This window comes from Patiria miniata, unplaced genomic scaffold, assembly GCF_015706575.1.
Source record: "Patiria miniata isolate m_02_andy unplaced genomic scaffold, ASM1570657v1 HiC_scaffold_3, whole genome shotgun sequence".
Lineage (NCBI taxonomy): Eukaryota > Metazoa > Echinodermata > Asteroidea > Valvatida > Asterinidae > Patiria > Patiria miniata.
In genome coordinates, this window is record NW_024037069.1 from 15,215,725 (window position 1) to 15,235,474 (window position 19,750).

At 41.9% G+C, this 19,750-nt stretch overlaps 3 protein-coding genes across 4 annotated transcripts in view; 1 reads left to right on the forward strand and 2 right to left on the reverse strand.

Moving 5' to 3' along the window:
• Nucleotides 1-3,396: 3,396 nt before the first annotated feature.
• On the reverse strand, nt 3,397-4,603 carry LOC119736499 (gastrin/cholecystokinin type B receptor-like). Its single transcript, XM_038210516.1, has one exon. It carries the CDS (start codon nt 4,601-4,603, stop codon nt 3,458-3,460), a length of 1,146 nt encoding a protein of 381 aa, XP_038066444.1. The 3' UTR covers nt 3,397-3,457.
• Nucleotides 4,604-6,344: 1,741 nt separating this feature from the next.
• LOC119736500 (5-hydroxytryptamine receptor 1B-like) lies at nt 6,345-7,382 on the reverse strand. The gene has a single exon (XM_038210517.1). The coding sequence runs from the start codon at nt 7,380-7,382 to the stop codon at nt 6,345-6,347; it is 1,038 nt and encodes a 345-aa protein (XP_038066445.1).
• Nucleotides 7,383-13,255: 5,873 nt separating this feature from the next.
• The window catches only part of LOC119737235 (6-phosphofructo-2-kinase/fructose-2,6-bisphosphatase 1-like), a 48,546-nt gene continuing 42,051 nt past the window's right edge, over nt 13,256-19,750 (forward strand). The window contains exon 1 of one of the 2 annotated variants that reach the window (XM_038211428.1): nt 13,256-13,640. In XM_038211428.1, the coding sequence (XP_038067356.1) occupies nt 13,466-13,640 (175 nt within the window). In that variant the 5' untranslated portion in view covers nt 13,256-13,465. The remainder of the gene's footprint in view (nt 13,641-19,750) is intronic. The other variant, XM_038211430.1, reaches the window with a different exon arrangement.

Consider the following 19,750-nt stretch of genomic DNA (forward strand, 5'->3'; position numbering starts at 1 on the left):
ACAAATATTCCTGAGAAAAAAAATCAGATGTGGAGCCACCGTCAACTCACCCTTTAAGAGGAATGGCATCTTTTTAAAAAGCTGCCAGCGCGAAGATTACTTATCCTCCTCTTTATTTTACGAGAACCAACTGTGCACTTGCGATGTTTGTCATCCGCTGTCATTCATGTAAGCTTTAATTGAAAATGTTCACTTCAACGAAACTACAACCGACTCGGAAAGACCGCAATCTTCCCGCACTAGTTTAATCCAGAAATGGGTCTGATGGTAAACTAAAAAGCAGGGGTTTGAAGGTCATGCCAACAGTTTGTCAGGGGAAATACGGAACAGCGATGTCAATCGGAAATGACCAGAACTGTACCGTGATGTATAAAACGTGTTTCCTTTACACCCACGCGTTTTTAAAAAGTCGAATGAAGGCAGGCTTCGACCAGACCTAGCCACAAGCCAGCCGGACTATTGAACCAGCCTCTTATCTAGCCCTTTTTACTAGTCCGAGCCTTTTCACTAGTCCGCAGTAGAATTTCTTTTTTTGCACCAGAATGTCATAAACGGCAATTTGCACTTGCATGTATAACTTTACAATATAAACATTATCCTGAGGCAATCTTTACGTCATGTTTAGGCCAATTTATGAATGTGTAATGTGTTGGTATCTGATTAGCGCAGTTGTAAGTGTTTTGGGGAATTCTTTGGCTTAGCAGTGTTGTAGTCGAGTACGTTTTTCCGAGTACCGAGTACTGCCGAGTTCTTAGGTTGCCGAGTACGAGTACGAGCACAAGTATTTGTACCTCCGAGTACAAGAACGGGTCTCCGAGTACGAGTACTGTACGTACGAGTACGAGTACGAGTACTTCCGAGTACGAGTACTCGCATTTCCAAATACGGCCATACGGCAAATGGTTATTGTGCGTAATTGGCCCAGGCCCAGTCAGACCGATATACAGACCCACTCACGGCTAGCTGTTAAATGTGTTTGTCCGGACTTGCACAGAGGAAAATCAGGAAATCTCGATTCTCAACTACCAATCAACAATTTCCAACCGAAGGAATCGATCAAATAAGGCCACGGTAGTGAAGCTATAACATTTTTTCCCCGAGTACTGCTATTCGAGTACGAGTACTTTAATGATCGAGTACAATTTTGACATGTCGAGTACGAGTACTTTGCTGCCCGAGTACGAGTACCGTCATTTCGAGTACGAGTACTTTGACATTCAAGTAAAGAGTACGAGAACGAGTACTCCAAAAAAGTACTCGAGTAGTTCTTGAGTCCGAGTACCGAGTACGAGTACTATGAGATAACGGAACACTACGAATACAGCGGGGTCTATTTGTGCGCCCGAGAGAGCCGCCATATAGACTGCCAAATAGATCCAATACGGCAGCCAGGTCAGCAGGAACACCACATTGGGGGTGATGAAGAGCATTCTCGTGGTCTTACGCTGCAGGTTGGCGTTCAAGCTGCGTCGCCCTTCTAATCGGAAATGACAAGGACTGTACCGTGATGTAAACGTGTTTTCTTTACACCCACGCGTTTTTAAAAAGTCGAATGAAGGCAGGGTTCGACCTAGCCACTAGCCAGGCGGACTAGCGAACCAGCCTCTTATCTAGCCCGTGGGCCTTTTCACCAGTCCGCAGTAGAATTTGTAGGTGTTTTCTTTTTTTTTTTGCACCAGAATGTCATAAACAGCAATAAGCACATGCATGTGAAACATTATCCTGGGGCAATCTTGTCGGTGTTCTCAACAAACATAATATCTAATAAATTGAATTAAAACAGATACAAACTGATTAACGTTGTTGTTTAACAAATTATTTATTAATATATTAAATCAACTTAAACAAAATTAAATAATTATTTTTTTAAAAAGAATTAATGGTATTAGTCTAAGAATAGATGTTTTCACATCACGTTTTCATTTCTGTTCCATTCTCAAGCTAGTCTGTGTTAATGAAGTCGCAGAAATCTTCTTTCTCCACTGATGTTTTCTAGACATTTTTCTGATGTTAAAATCGAGTCCAATTTACAAAGTCCGTAGGCATTGGTTCTTCAACGAGCGCCGTACGCGATATTTTTTTTCGTAGGCGGGGTGCTCCAAAGTCATGCATAATTAAGTTTTCCTTTGAATCGTTGCGAGACACCTTAGGTTCTTGTTCTCTTGTTTTCCCTTGAAATAAAATTATCTCAACGATAAATTCAGAGAAGAAAAACAGTCGGTGAAAATGAGCAGCGACGATGTGGATTCGAACCAGGGATCTCATCCATAGCTCACTCACGCTCGGGCAAACGTTACCGTTGTGATTTTAATTCCAAAGGCGGGATTCAGACCTGTACACGTCATGCATATCAGTTGCATATGTATGCAAGATTCAACGCTAGCTAACTGTCCCCATATTTGAAGTCCAATGGACAATGGGGACCGTAGGGAACCAGACTATGTTATGGCTTGCGTATTAAGAAGAACGATAAAACACTGGCACTGCATTTTGTAAAGGTACATGAAAGCATAACAAAGTGCGATTGCACAAAGCATAATGAGCGCTGGCGAAAAATGCAACCCCGCGATGGCACATATGGAAAACCGTATTTTGGTCAATTTTGGGGACAGACAGACAGAAAGACAAGCAGCCCCACCGACAGACAGACAGACAGACAGACAGCCCTTTATTTACTCTTGTTATGTAGCCAGGCGTGAACGCCAAGCACATGTACCATGTTCGGCGTTAAAGGGAATATACATCATTTGCTTTTGCTGTAATTTTCAGAAATGGATGGAATTAAGGGGTTGGAAATATATAGCAAATATAGTTACACTGACTTTTTTGAGGTTTTGGGTTTGAAAATGCTATAAAAACCAAGAAAAACGATCATTTTCCTGTAGTCTGGTTCCCTGACTCCACATAAGAAGAAACAGAGCAGTTTACATACATTGGGGAATTGTAAGGTCAGGGAACCAGTCTAGCTGGCTCGTACCCGTTCATAGGTTTGTAATCGATTGCAAACAAGTGCGATGGTCAATTGGGGCCAGTATTTGGAAAAAAAGCCAGTTGTTTCCAACGCTGATCGGCCGATCAGCGTTGGAAATTGATACAAAAATACCACTTTTCTTGAAAATGACAGTATACCAGGTGTCATGATTTTACAGGATGCTTTACACTGTCATTCCCTAACAGTCCAGCAAGGTATTTCAAAATGATATGGTAGTTTTATTTTTTGATGTTTGCAAATGTTGTATTTTCCCTTTAAGCGTGCCTCTGGTATGCAATCTGTTGAACACAGGGTTTTTCTCGGCGTCATGTTTTAGGCCAATGTATAAGTAATGTGTTGATATCTGATGATGGGGGGGGGGGCTTATTAGATGTTCGACAATAACTAAAATTTGACAGTAATTCAGTTACACTGTTCTACATTACCTTGCAGATAATAAATACAATCCTCAAAGTTAAGCAAAACTCAACACCGTTTCAGCTTGCGAATTACGTCCAGACAATCTTTCCGGAATCGGCTGTTAGCGAGGCCGTAAATGAACGGGTTAACGACGTTATTGACGTACACTGTGTATATGAGATAAAGGAACACATTGAATACCGCGGGGTCTATCTGTGCGCCCGACAGAGCCGCCATATAGACTGCCAAATAGATCCAATACGGCAGCCAGGTCAGCAGGAACACCACACTGGTGATGAAGAGCATTCTTGTGGTCTTACGCTGCAGGTTGGCGTTCAAGCTGCGTCCCCCTTCCAATTGACGCCCTGGTGGTACTCGACGAGGCGTGTCTGCTGCTTCCGCGGTCTCTCGGGGTTGCCAGGCGTCAAGTGCCGGTGCCGATGAGGCCGCTCCACCGCTGCTCTCTCCAAGCAGACTACGGTCGGCTACATTTACCGTCTGTGTCCGGAGAACAATCGCTGCGGACATGGTTTCGCTGGTACTGTTCGAAGGAGGCGCCTTTGTGGCCGTACTTTCGGTTACTCCAACTCGAACGTGTTGGCGGATTTTCCAGTACACGTTGCCATAACAAAATGTCACTGAGCTGACCGCCATGAAGAAACTTAGGTATTGGGTTACAATCCTCGTTTTCTTGATAACCAAGCTGTTGGGATAGACATAACCCAGGAAAAAAGGGATGCTAATTAAGACGGAGAAGACCAGGGAACATAGTACTGCCATCTTGGCCCGTCTCTGGTTTAGGACGCGTCGAAGAGATCGGCACGTGCAGTCGTAACGATCGATGGCGATCATGACCGTGATAAAAAGCGAAACGGTAAGCGGAACGGCTCTGATGTACACGATCGCGTTATTCAAAGCTTCAGGCATCGGTGTCCCGGCCAGCATCATGACCTGCGAAGCCGCCGTGAGTGTGGACACTAAGCATGACAAGAGATCGGCCCAGGCAAGCGCCATGATGAAGATGTGGGTGGTCGTCCGGCGACGCTTGGAGTGATACACACGTAAGATGAGGCAGTTACCGGGAACACCCAAAACAGTCATGGCGAACGTACACACCACCTCAAATATCATGAAAGTATCACCATTGTCCACGGAATCATTCTCCGCATCAATCGTATCAGTACCGTTGCTATAAGGTGCAAGAGTCTTCATTTTTACGTTTGTCTCGGCAACTCCCGTAAAAGGTTTATATACACCCTTAAATCTGTTGTCTCTTAATACTTCAGCGATGGAAACAGCGCGGATTCACGTGCCTAATTAGTGGACGACCCGCCTAGTTAGGTGTTTTATACACGCCTTATTCGTACCTGAAAGACATTTTGCTGCAAATTAAGCGCTGTCACGGAATGGCTTTTGACATTTACACGTAATTTCCTTCACACAAATTCACGCAAATTCAATCAATAATTGGGTCGCCATTTGATTCTTTCTGAGTGGTTTTAATGCACATCACGTAAACGTTGCCAGCGCGAAGTTTATTTCATTTTACGAGAGCCAACTGTGCACGTGCGATGTCTGTACAGTCCGCTGTCATTCATGTAAGATTTAATTGAAAATCTTCACTTCAACAAAGCTACAACCAACCAGTCATCTTATATCATGAGCGTCAGTCAGTGGGGGACGGGGAGGGATATCATATCGTTTGCCCCCCTACAATAATTTGTCGGCCTGAAGATAAAACATGTAGTCTACTATGATGACTATAGAGCTCAGAGTGGCTGATTAAATGACTCAAACTTGAAAATGATGTTTAAGAGATGATCTTTCGCTCATAAACATTGGTTTAAGTGGTCAGAAATTGCCTCAGGTTGCACGACAGAGCGTCTAGAATCTACACAATTTTCGGGGCCTGCCGGACCCTACGCCGTCAGGGATTCGCACTTCGCAATCGCATTAGAGCTCATCAAGGCCCACCTACACACACACGCTTATACACGCACTTTTGAGAAGCGATTGACGTCCTTGTCTTAACTGCGCTAAACTCCCGTACTAGTCTGATACAGAAATGGGTCTGATAGTAACAAGAAAAGCAGGGGTTTGAAGGCCATGCCAGCAGTTCGTCAGGGGAAATACGGAACAGCGATGTAAATCGGAATTGATAAGAACTGTGCCGTGCTGTAAACCTATTTTCTGTACACTCACGCGCTTTTAAAAAGTCGAATGAAGGCAGGCCTTGACCAGACCTAGCGACTAGCCAGCCGGACTAGTGAACCAGCCTATAGCCCGCGGGCCTTTTCATTAGTCCGCAGTAGAATTTTTAGGTGATTGTTTCCCACCAGAATGTCATAAACAGCAATGTGCACATGCATGTGAAACATTATCCTGAGGCAATCTTGTCGGTGTTCTCAACAAACATATTTAATAAATTAAATTAAAACAGATACAACTGATTAACGTTGTTGGTACACAAATTATTTATTAATATATTAAATCAACTTAAAATAATTAAACAATTTTGTTTTAAAAAGAATTAATGGTTCACTGAAAAATTGCCTGGGTTAATTTTACAAAAGAAAGGGTGAACACTGCAACTACCCAAACGTGGGTTGTTCTATAACCAATAATTGTTTGGGTTAGAATTTCTGCTCAATTCAACCAAAACGTGTGGTCATTCAAGACCAAATTTAATTTGGTCTTGTATGACTTCAACTTTGGGTTGAATTTAACATAAATTATAACCCAATATAGCCAGGCGTGAATGCCAAGCACATGTGCCTCTGGTATGCAATCTCGGCGTCATGTTTTAGGCCAATGTATGTAATGTGTTGATATCTGATGATTGGGGGGGGGCTTATTAGATGTTCGACAATAACTAACATTTGAAAGTAATTCAGTTACATTGTTGTACATTACCTTGCAGATAATAAATACAATCCTCAAAGTTAAGCAAAACTCAACACCGTTTCAGCTTGCGAATTACGTCCAGACAATCTTTCCGGAATCGGCTGTTAGCGAGGCCGTAAATGAACGGGTTAACGACGTTATTGACATACACTGTGTATATGAGATAAAGGAACACATTGAAAACCGCGGGGTCTATCTGTGCGCCCGACAGAGCCGCCATATAGACTGCCAAATAGATCCAATATGGCAGCCAGGTCAGCAGGAACACCACACTGGTGATGAAGAGCATTCTTGTGGTCTTCCGCTGCAGGTTGGCGTTCAAGCTGCGTCCCCCTTTCAATTGACGCCCTGGTGGTACTCGACGAGGCGTGTCTGCTGCGTCCGCGGTCTCTCGGGGTTGCCAGGCGTCAAGTGCCGGTGCAGATGATGAGGCTGCTCCACCGCTGCTCTCTCCAAGCAGACTACGGTCGGCTACATTTACCGTCTGTGTCCGGAGAACAATCGCTGCGGACATGGTTTCGCTGGTACTGTTCGAAGGAGGCGCCTTTGTGGCCGTACTTTCGGTTACTCCAACTCGAACGTGTTGGCGGATTTTCCAGTACACGTTGCCATAACAAAATGTCACTGAGCTGACCGCCATGACGAAACTTAGGTACTGGGTTGCAATCCCCGTTTTCTGGATCACCACGTTGTAGGGATAGACATAGCCCAGGACAAAGGGGATGCTAAATAAGACGGAGAAGACCAGGGAACATAGTACTGCCATCTTGGCCCGCCTCTGGTTTAGGACGCGTCGAAGAGATCGGCACGTGCAGTCGTAACGATCGATGGCGATCATGACCGTGATAAAAAGCGAAACGGTAAGCGGAACGGCTTTGATGTAGACGATCGCGTTGTCCACAGCTCGAGGAATCGGTGTCCCGGCCAGCATCATGACCTGCGAAGCCGCCGTGAGTATGGACAGTAAGCATGCCAAGATATCGGCCCAGGCCAGCGCCATGATGAAGATGTGAGTGGTCGTCTGGCGACGCTTGGCGTGGTACACACGTAAGATGAGGCAGTTACCGGGAACACCCAAAACAGTCATGGCGAACGTACATACCACCTGAAATATCAACGAAGTTACGGAATCATTCTCCGCATCAGTCGAAATCGTATCAGTACCGTTGCTAATAGGTGCAAAAGTCTCCATTTTTCGTGTGTCTCGACGACCCCTTACACTGAAGTTGTATACTCTTAAATCCGGTAGCGCCGGGATGAAAAACGTGCCTAACACGGTGGTACGTCGAGCCGCTGCATTGGTGTTTTATACACGTCTTGTTCATACCTGGAACACTATCATGTCACGAAGCGGCTTTTGACATTTACAATGTAATTACCTCCACGTAAATTCACTGTGCATCATGTAGGCCTAAAAGCTGTAGCTCCTCCCCGGAGGTTTATTTAGCGAGCATCAACTGCGCACGGGCCAGCATGTTTGTCAGGCCGCTGTCATGATGTCAGAAACTGTTCACTTCAACCAAATCATAACCGACTCGAATAGACAGTCTTCTGCGCTATATCCGCGCACTAGTTTAATGGGAATGTACAACATTTGCTTTTGCTGCAATTTTCAGAAATAAATGGATTTGGATGATTAGAATGTTATAGCAAATATTGTTAAACTGACTTGTTTCACGTTTTGGGGTTGTAGATGCTGGGAAAACCAAGAAAACCAATCATGTTCTTGAAGTCTGATTCCCTGACTCCACTTAAGATGAAACGGAGCAATTTATAGACTTTGGGGAATTGTAAGTTCAGAGAATCGGTCTAGCTGGCTTGTAGGTGTGTAGGTGTGTAATCAACTGCAAAGAAAATGCGGAATAACTAAATATTAAAAAGTTTTCTCCAACGCTGGTCGGCCGACCAGCGTTGGAAAAATACAGTTTTTCTTGAAAATGTCAGCACACCAGGAGCCACGAGTTTACAGGATGCTTCAGACTGTCCTTCCTTAACAATCCAGTAAGGTATTTCGAGATAATTTGATCATTTCATTTTTGGATGTTTGCAAATGTTGTATCTTCCCTTTAATACAGCAACGGGTATGATGGTTAAGATAAAAGCCAGGGGTTTGAACTTGAAGGCCATGGCAACAATTCGCCAGGGGAAAAATGGCTGAAAAGCGATGTTAAATTACATTACATGGGAAATTACAATAACTGTACCTTGCTGTAACTACCGAATTTCTTTTCACTCACGCGCTTTTAAAAGGTCTAATGAAGGCCGTTGTTTTTTTAATGGGTTGTAAATTCATTTAAACGGGACATGCTTCCAAGCAATATAATAGACTTGAGCAACTTTGGAATTTGAATCCATTTTACGATAAGTATTTAGGTTGTTTAGGAGGCTCAAATGAAGTGTTTGGGAGCCCGTCCTTGCAATACAAAAGGCACAGCAGCTAAACGAACTGAAATGACAAGAACTAACAAAGGCGATCGGAAAAGTCAATCTCAAACTTTGATCACTGAAGATTAACGTCAAATATTTTTGCCCAGCTAAAAGCCCACGGCCACCGCACAAGAGAGCTATACGTGCTGAGCAAAAAGTCATTCGAGGCCGTTTGCTCAGCACCTAGCTCACAAAGTTTCCCTGTGTGCGGTAAAGTCTTGCTGAGTTTTCTGCCTCGCGAGGCCGTGAGGCAAATATCTCGCCTGTTTGATTTCTTTCGCCTCGCGAGGCGAAAAACTCACCGTGTGGGGTCAAGGGGAGCTACGTGCTGAGCTAAAAAGATAAACTAACCATGAAAGCACATTATATTCTTTTTTTTTGTAGGTCGCGTGATAAAAAAAAAAAAATGGGGACAAACATAGGCGTAGCCAGCGGGGGGTAAGGGGGTATTTACCCCCCCCCCCAATAATTTGTGAAGAGTGCCCTTTTTTGACGAAGTGCCCTTTTTTCTGAACAAGTGCCCTTTTCAAAAAAGAATTGGTGTCCTATTTTGTGGCATCTGCCGTCACGGTTTTTTGGTGCCTTTTTCAGAATTTTGAACATACATCGCCCTGAAAAGCACCGTATATTGGCCCTTAATTTGTGTGCATAATTGTCGGTTTTGAACAGCGCCCCCATCGATAGATGGTTCCAAACCCACCCCACCCCACCTCGCCCCCCCCCCCCCCGTGCCATCTATCGAAGGGGGCGCTGTTCAAAACCGACGATTATGCACACAAAGGGCCAATATATGGTGCTTCTCAGGGCGATACATGTGCAAAATTCTGAAAAGCAGGCACCACTTCTTTTCTTAAAAGGACAATTGTTAAGAAAAAAAGGCACTTCGTACAAAAAGGGCACTCTTTACAAATACTTTGGGGATAAGCCCGTTGAAAGAAGGACATTTGAATGGAAAAAGGCAGTCTTTACAAAATATTGGGGGGGGGTGAATACCCCCCCCCCCCCCCCCCCCCCCCCCCCCCCCCCCCCCCGCTGGCTACGCCTATGCGTACCCCTGGATTAATTAGCCGTTCGCTCGTACCACGACGAGCGAGCAAAAATTAGCCCTTCGTGATGGGCATGCAGTGCGACATTTGTCGATAGAGGGCGCTAGAGGGGCTACAAGTTCAATAGACCGCTTGCAGACGCGATCGATAATTGACGCGCCAATGTGCACGACGCAATGTTATGGGACAAAATGTGCATGGATAGATATACGCCTGTCCCACAACATGGCGTCGTGCGCCTTCGCGCGTCGATTATCGAACGCATCTGCAAGCGGTCTATAGCACCAACTTCATCATGTTCCAAATAAAAACATCAACTGCTCGTTCCAAATAAAAATAAAGGACAATAATAATTCGAATAAAATACATCAACTACACGTTCCAAATCACTCGTGTATTTGAGGTTCCGATTTTGAACGTGTAGCTGATGTTCTTACTTGAAACGTGTAGTTCATGTAACCGACTTCATTTTCAAGCTCTGGCAACAGAGCTTCTACAAGTCACTTTGGTGTCGGTCGGTCGGTCTGTCGGTCGGTCCCCCACCCTCCAAAAAACGAAAAAAAAATTACCCAAAAAAACCCTAACTTACCCACAAAACCGTTAGTACCAATTGTAACTGTCCAAAAAAGCAAACAAAATACATTAAAAGTCTTGACAAAAATTGTTTGTAACAATTCGTGGAGCTGTTTATGAGAAAAATGTGGTAAAAGGAACAGTCACCTGGTATGTAATGCGCTAGGAACTTGGGGCTTCCACACTCCTGTGACTATACATGTACATCACCCCTGCCTCTGGCCCTGTCTCCGGTTTACGAGTCTCCGTGGCCTATAGGGGGTGACGCCAAAACAAATATAGTTCTGCGTCCGATTACATGGCATTCGAAAATAGGGTAGGTAGGTAGGGAATTTTTTTTTGGGGGGGGGGGGGGCTATTTTTTGTGTCCGATCATATGGAGGCGTTTGCGTGTAGTCAAAGGTAAAAGGTAGTAATTGATGGTTGGGGGGGGGTCTCATTTCTTCCCATAAACAAATTAGGGTAGGGGCTGTCAATTGACAATCACGACGAAGTGAGTAATAATTTGTATCATTTCATGCAAGACTTTCATGCAAGACGGCCAGAGCACATTGTGCAATCGCACTTGTTTTTCTTTAGTAATGTAGATGGTGTTTTGATTTGTTTTATTTAGGTAGTTGGGTATGCACTGCATATTGTTGTACAAGCAAGTGCCCAGTCTGAGGCTAAAAAAAAACTTGTCCGAAATGGTCGCCTTGCATAAAACATGTCCAACTGTAATTTCCCTGTAAACTTAAAAGCAGAACAGAACAACTTGAACTGTAAATCACATTCGATTATAAAAACCTTACTCTCCTTATAGTAGGCCAGCCAAATGTGGAAAAGTTATGTAGAAAATAACTTCAAGACATTTGTGGTAATAGCTGGCATCCACAGGGGCAGCAGAACCGGGGGGGGGGGGGGGCTGGGGGGCACTCCCCCCCCCCCCTCAGATTTACCCAAGTGCCCCTTTTGCGGACATAAAATTATTGTGCCCCCTCGAGCATAAATGTGCCCCCTCGAGATGAAAACATAACTGGCCTTAAAATTTAGGATAATTTGTTTTCAGTAACCATTTCCCCAAAATGGTATAGAAAGTTCTGATGTGAACGAGGAATATGAAAACCAAGCCCCAAAACCCTTACAATGCACCCTGAAAATGACCCGTTTTCAAGAGCGCCCCCTATTTTGGAAAACAGGCACAGTTACCCTATTAAAACCTTATGGAAAATCATGTGAACAATTATAACGTTGTGATATTTAGTCCAGCAAACAAACACGGGGAAAACGAGGTGTCTTTTAATTGGACTAATAAGTGAAGGGTTCCCTACCTGGGAGACTAGAGAAAGTTCAAGAAAAAACATTGGGGGGGGGGGGGAGGGGGATTTCCTTGAACTTTTTCAAGTCTCTCACGTTAAGTCCAGTTTACGGGCTGTGCCAGCTCATTTCCCCCCGTTTTTGTTTGCTGAGCTAAATATCACAATGTTATCATTGTTCACATGATTTTCTGTAAGGTTTTAGTACGGTAGCTGTGCCAGTAAGCAACTTGGTGAATTTGAAGCTCATCGATACTGAGGTTTGGCAAGACTACTTGATGAAATCTGGAGACAAGGTATAAATGCGCGCAGTTTTGAGGTATAATAGTACTAGCCATTTGGATCGTTACCATGTCCTCATAATAAAATATTAATTCACTTATATGCTTAAGAAAATGTATTTTAAGTAAGGATGTGTAAGTAGAATCACCAAAATAAACTGATGCAGCCGTATCATTGTTGCGGCTGCCAACGGAACAAAAAGAAATGGAGATTAGATTAGATGTACATTAAACAAGGTCAATGTGATGGGAACAGTTAAATCGACCTGTTTTGGTAAATGGACATTTTGCGAAGAAGGTATGCCCTATTTACGTAAACTTGGTGTCAAAATAACCACAGGACAACCGAACAACTGTCAGAGAAACTTGGCGGGATTTTTAAAGTGCATTGCGACGATATAGGCTAGGAAACAATTTACATGGGGGGGGGGGGGGGGGGGGGGGAGGGGGGTGCGGGGGTGCGCTCCCGCCCCCTCCGTATTTCGCGCCGCTCTTAAGATAATTACGGTATTCTGACGTAAAATCACCCTTTAGTCATATTTTCATATTTCACAAGTGCCAAGGCACCAATACAAGCTTGTTTTATTTTCTCCTCTACCGTGTATGAGCAAAAAAGGTGGGGGTAAAGGCCACGCCCCCTCTGCGCTTTTGCGCCGCTTTTTAAGTTAATTAGTCTGATCTAAAATCACTTTTAATTTTTTCCCCATAATCTACAAGTTCCAAGCTAATGATACTTGTTTTGATCTTGTTCTCAAAATTTGATTAGGCCTAAATGTAAAATTTGCCGCATGGCGAACGAATTAGTAATTCGTGTGAACGAATTAGCAAACACCCAAAAAAAATTCCACCCTGTCCCTTCCCGGGCTTCATAGATCACTGCTCTCCACATGTGAGTACCAGATTTATTTCGTAATAACGAACTTAATAATCTGTAATAACGAATTAAATAATCCCTAATAACGAATTAATAATCCGTAATAACGAATTAATAATCCGTAATAACGAATTTAATAATCCGTAATAACGAATTAATAATCCGTAATGGCGAATTAATAATCCGTAATAATGAATTAACAATCCGTAATAATGAATTAATAATCCGTAAAAAAAACGAATTAATAATCCGTACAATAACGATCAAATTTATACTAACATTTAAACTTGCAGTGGTGCTAATGGGCTTTCGTATTTCTGCATGTAACAACTTTTGTTAAATGTATTAAAAATGTTGGCTTTGTCAAGTACCTGGATTCTTCACATATATCGGCGCGTATTAATGGTCTTGATCATGAACTGTACGTGCACATGAACTTGCTGTGTGACCCCCAGCGGATTATGTTGATGCACGTACGTACGATCATCGCGACTTAGGTGTCGTTTGTTGTCGTCAAAACAATCTCTTCGTGAAAATTCCTTGCTCTGCCTTGCCTGCATTGCACATGATTATGTTACTAAACCCAACCTTTGCGATCGTAGAACATCAGCAGCCATCAGTGATCTATGCATGAGGGTTTTAGCCACACATTTGAGACGGTCAGATAGACGGACATGAATCAGGAGGGGAAAAGACCGGCAGGGACTTCGTCAAGCGAAAGGGAGGCTCGATTCCGCCGTGCGTCTACGGGGACAGCGTCCTACGACAAATGGAAGCTGTACCGTCAGAGATCGGAGTCGCATACCGGCCATCATGCTGGCAGAAACGTCATATCCAGGCTGGCGGGAGGTCAGTGCAAAATTAATTTTGGTTCAAAAAATTATGCTCATAATGGAGGAATAAAAAGATTCACGTTTAGTATTGGCGTAGGCTATTTATTATTTTATATACAAAAAAAAATGTTTTTAAAATATCAAATAATTGTTATTTTGCTTTATTTTAGTAAACAGTGAATAAAAAGTACCGCTAGAACTTGGAAGTTCTGAGAACTCATTGGCCATTTATTTATACTGACGGATCAGTTTCACCTTGTGTGCTAATAAATAATTCGAATAATAATTGGTCAGTAGTAGTAAGGCCAAAATAAAAAATACTCGGTCTCTGGTCAGCGCGCGCGTCCATTTTAATCATGCGCGTCAACTTTTTTCTTTTATAAATTAACACAACAGCGCCCTCTATTGCTCTGCCTCCTCAAATTTGTGTACCAAGGAGCACCAAGGAATGGGGAAATTGCACCAAGGCAAATGATAAAGGGCACCAAGCCCCAAGGCAAATTATGGAGGACACCAATGTATAATGAGGACACAAAAAAGCAAAATAGTACCCACCTTGTCTATACAATACAAGCTTGAAAAAAAAAAACCACCACCAAAAAAAAAGAAAACGCGTCGCCGCATCAATTCCGGAACTTCGGTCTGACCAGAGACCGACTATTTTTTTGGGGGGGCCTAATACTAGACCAAAATTAATCATGGTAAAATATTGACTAGCAATGCATTCACTAAAGCTTTTTATTTGTTTTTCCTTATCATCATCATCATGAATTTGTTATTTAAAATTTTGCCTAGTAGTAGTATTATGTGGGTGTGTAATTATCATGGATTTAGGGCCATCATACAAAAGGTTATTATGACTCAATTGTTCAGCAATGTTCCATTTCATGCTGCAGTAAGAGATAAAACTTTGTTGAAAGGTCAAGTATACATACATTTTGTAATGATCTTCGAGTTGCTTGGCATCTGCACCCAGTATCAATTTAGTCTTTATAGAGCAAGGGTCTTTTATAATGTGAGCTGATGATTTGGTGATCAATTATACAAAGAAGACTACGTCTTGACCTTGACATTCTGACCATTCAGAGGGCACTTTCTATCAGGTCTCGTCATGGATATCTATAAATAGAACCTAGATACGACATCTATTATTCCTTTTTACCCTGTGAATTGAGTAAAAAAGTCTGATGTTTGGAGAACTATTGATACTTTGTACTGGGTCTTATGCAATACATGCACATGTACCTACATGTACGTACATGTGTACATGAAGGCTATACTGTAAATTATGCTACGGATACACATGTGCACTGAATTTTTTTTGTCACTGAAAAAGAAAGAAAATATAAAAAGTTAATTTATCCAGGTGCTGTAAAGATCATCCTTCAATTATTAAGGGAATAAATGTGTGCTCTGGAGGTTTTTATCACTCTGTTTAAGACCACTTAGAGTCTGGGTGCTGATAATTACCCGAGCCGGAGGCGAGGGTAATTATCAGCACCCAGACTCTAAGTGGTCTTAAACAGAGTGATAAATACCGACTGAGCACATATTTATTCCCATTCATAAATACCTTTTTGGTAAAAAATATCAAATAATTCGTTCAAAAAATACCGATTTGTTCAACAAGTTCACTTCATGCTTTTTGAAACATCCCTCTAGCAAAATAATGGAGTGTTCAGCTGGCGAGTAAGATGCAAACAGCCCTTTTATGGAGATTGACGCGCGCGTGGCATGTTCTGAGCGATGTCGCGCAGAACGCACCTGGCGCGTTGCGTTTTGAATTTAGAACTATAAAATTCTGACTCGCTGGTAGTGCTGCGCATGCCTACGTGAGGATTGTGAACGTTCAACCAATGAAACGGTAAGAGGCACTGGATTTTTAGGGGTCTACATTTTATTGCGACACTAAAAAAGTGTTTAAGACCAGCTAGCCATGCCTTTATCATCCGTTTAAGACCGGCCACGTGACGGGCTCTCGACCAATAGGAATGGCTAAACTGTGTGAGGTATTTATGAATATTAATTAATAGTCAAATGGCAGTATCCTGGCATATTGAGTGATCAATATGACTTATTTATCAGCTGTGCACTACTGCCTATAGGATGTGCTTTTGAGTGTGCTTTTGTGTTTGTTCTATATTGCCATTTAGATCATCATTTGTCAAAACTAAATGTTTTCAATAACAATATTTTCTTTTAAAGTATATACTTTGACTGCCAAAATGTCCAAGAATTGGGTTTATTGGTGTCATGTACATTTTCAGATATTTTGCCCTCCAAGATTAAAATATAAAAATGCTGGTCCCTCGAATGCACGACTCTTAATACATTATCATTGTGCTTAGAACTTTTTTTTGTTAGTTCTGCTGGCACAGCTGTGCAACACCAACAGTAGAATATTGTGACAAAAATGAATATTGAATAATAAAAACACCCCTATCACTAGCAATTGTAATGCTGGCCTATAGAGGGTATGCACAGCCGTTTTCCCGACAGTATGCAAGATTTGACGTTTGACCTCAGTGAGGTCATGGTGTGCATAGATCTGTCTATAGGACTGATGACATGTCATCATATGTATACATATTGGATACTTGATTTTAATTCTTCTGAGTGTATACTTGAGCTTTTATTGTAAATCTGAACCACTATAAGAAATCTAAATAGATAGTTTTGAGTACGCATTATATTTCAAATAAGGTTTTGCCCTTCACGGACGTTTAAACACTGTATACTCAGTGTGTTACCTCCCGAGTGAAAGTTGGAAAAAATCACTCGGGTGGGACTCGAACCCACGACCTCCTGCTTTCTAGTGCAGATGTCTTACCACTCGACCACCAAGCTAACGGGATCGGTTGGCACACTGAAGGCCTTTTCACACTATCTCCGTTTCGAATCGTGTTGAAACCTACCCGGATCCAACCCGGTTCAGCCCGAGTATTTTTCGACACGGATCGGAGAGACGCGACGTTCACACTGTCCTTTACGGGAACGGCCGCTACGTGAACCGTGTAACGTTCAATCCGGCTACGGCCCACGTGTATTCACACTACAAATTCTCGACACGGATCGCATTCGGCACAGGGCGCTGCGATGATTTTCTCAATCCCATAATGCATTGCGACGCACGCGGCTGCTGCGCGCACGAGGCTCTTACGGACAGGCCGGTGTTCAGCGTGAATTTACTACTCTGTGAAATACGGACTCATTGGTAGTATTGCGCATGCCTATTAGGAGAAGGACCTGTCACGTGAAAGGGTTTGGCCAATAATAAGAGAGTAAAGGAATCCGATTTGGGAGTCCGATTTTTGTACGACACCAGCGCAGCTGTGTGCAATATTTCCAAAATGGCTCCGGTCTTTTCGTTAGACGATTCGTTCTATTTAACATTAGAAATGTACTTTTTTGGGGTACATTTTGCAGACCTAATACAAGCCCAGACTCGATAAAGGATGCTCCATACACCAATACATTATTGGATGATAATTAGGGAGCAATTGTTTCATGATCCGTGTTGTGACGGCGATAGTGGTGGAGGGAAATATTATGCACGGCGTGTCAGATTTTCGGTAAAATGTCGGCCTCAACTCAACACGGATCGGCCGTGAGTGACTCAACCCCGGGCGGTTCACACTGTCATTTTTGACACGGTTCAGGCCGAAAAATGCAATTTCGATCCGGGTTGAGATTTTCAACCCTGGTCCCTCCCAGGGTTGATTTCGATCCGGCTAGAGCACGCTACCCGGGTCGGAACCGGGTTGAAATGTTAGAAGTGGGAAAAGGGTTGAAAAAAATCTCGGGGTTGGAACCGGTTCCAACCCGGAGATTTTGGACAGTGTGAAAAGGCCTTGAGTATACAGTGTTTAAACGTCGGTGAAGGGCAAAACCTACTTTGATTTGTATCACCCCGGTGCAAAAATTCCATCTTATAACACATATGTAAACATACTGAAAATGTATGGTATACTACGTGCACACTGCACTGCATGCACTGTTTAGTTAGGAAGGCACGAGAATAAGAATATTAAGGACAATGGCGGTTTTTCAATTTGGCAGACCAACGACTGTGACGGCTCTGAAACGACTCAAGTAAATTTTTGTTATTAATTGTTTATTTCGTATCAATTAAAAAGAAGCCTTGCAGCCGAGGGCTAAATTGCATTTCTTCTTACAATAAAAAAAATTCCGATTGATATAAATTTTGTACAAAAATTAAGACAGTATAAAAACTATTAGTATTAATAACATGAAAATATATCACAAAACAAATAATTACAACACTGATAAGAACATGACACATACCAATATATCATAGAATCAACATGGGCAATGTACACTTATGATATTCACAAAGGCACCGAGGGTGATTGGCAGGAAGAAATAAATAGTCAACAGATTATTTAAAGGGAATAATATACATCATTTGCTTTTGCTGTAATTTTCAGAAATGGATGGAATGGGGGGGGGGGTTGGAAATATATAGCAAATATAGTTACACTGACTTTTTTGAGGTTTTGGGTTCGAAAATGCTATAAAAACCAAGAAAAACAATCATTTTCCTGTAGTCTGGTTCCCTGACTCCATATAAGAAGCAGTTTACATACATCGGGGAATTGTAAGGTCAGGGAACCAGTCTAGCTGGCTTGTACCCGTTCCTAGGTGTGTAATCGATTGCAAACAAGTGCGATGGTCAATTGGGGCAAGTATTTGAAAAAAAGCCAGTTTTTTGGCCGACCACGGCGTTGGAAATTGATACAAAAATACCAGTTTTCTTGAAAATGACAGTATACCAGGTGCCATGATTTTACAGGATGCTTTACACTGTCATTCACTAACAGTCCAGCAAGGTATTTCAAAATGATTTGGTAGTTTTATTTTTTGATGTTTGCAAATGTTGTATTTTCCCTTTAAAATTGAAGTTAAAAAAGGAATATCCAGGCGTCACAATTGTTTTGCAAATGTACATCATTACAAAATTAATTTAAAGTTATGAAAAAAAGTACCGGTGTGTCACACATAATACCCAAAAAAATCATAACATTAAAACCCCCACAAAAGTGTTTCTGGGGAAAAAAATACAGACTTCTAAAGATTTTATTTCTCCTTTAGGGAAAAAAAAATTGAATATGTTGTAAAGCGCAGGTTGAGTACCTTTAAAATGTACTACTTAAATACCACCCATTGTTTGTCTTCAGAGAAAAGAAGAAAAATAAAAGGGGCGGGGGATGTCATCTTGCAGTGATGTTTTGTAAATTGATTGCACTGTAATGTCTGTTTATCTGTGTAATTCTTCTTTTGTTTAAATTTATTTAAATGAATTCTTTTAACATTCTTACATTGTACTCTTAATATTTTAATTGTATTTTAATAGTAGTTTTGTGTGAGCTGGGACATGGGAGATCACCCACTGATAAAATAAGAAATAAATAAATTAATAAATAAATGGTCCGTGTTGTAACAAACAAAGTATCCTCTTTAACTTGCTGTATGCACGGCATCATTGAAAAGAATATAAAGTGTATAAATTGAACTAGTTTTTTTTAGGGTTCGGCCAGCTCTGCTTTGTTGTGTACATACATTTCATTATCAATAAACTTGTGCAATCTAGTTGGATTTATAATCTTACCATCTCTCAGGCTTGTGTAGTCCTGCATATAACTGTCATTTAATCCTCAAATCTCACCATACATGTAATCATTAACCCAAACATCTTTGAGCATTTGCCCACCCATAGTGAAGTTCCTAGGTAGCCCTAGATGATTAGGGCCAAGTGAAAAAAATGTTGTGCTACCCCATTTTACATGTAAATTGAAAAAACTAGGTTGGGTAAATCATGGAGAAATTTCTCCATGGGTAAATGGATAAATTTTGTAATTTTTGGGGGGCTCAATTGATAAAAAGCCAAAAAAAGAGGATGCTTGATAATGGTCGATTAATATTTTTGGCATGCATTTGTAATAGTAAACATGTGAATCAACTATAATATTCATTCTGCATTTGCTGTGCTGTTTATAGGTTTCGCTGCGCTGCAGATAACGGTACAGGACGATGTCCACAAAAAGTGGTTTGTAATTTAAAAAAAATAAATTTATAATATCGAATGGAACATCTTTAAGCTATGTA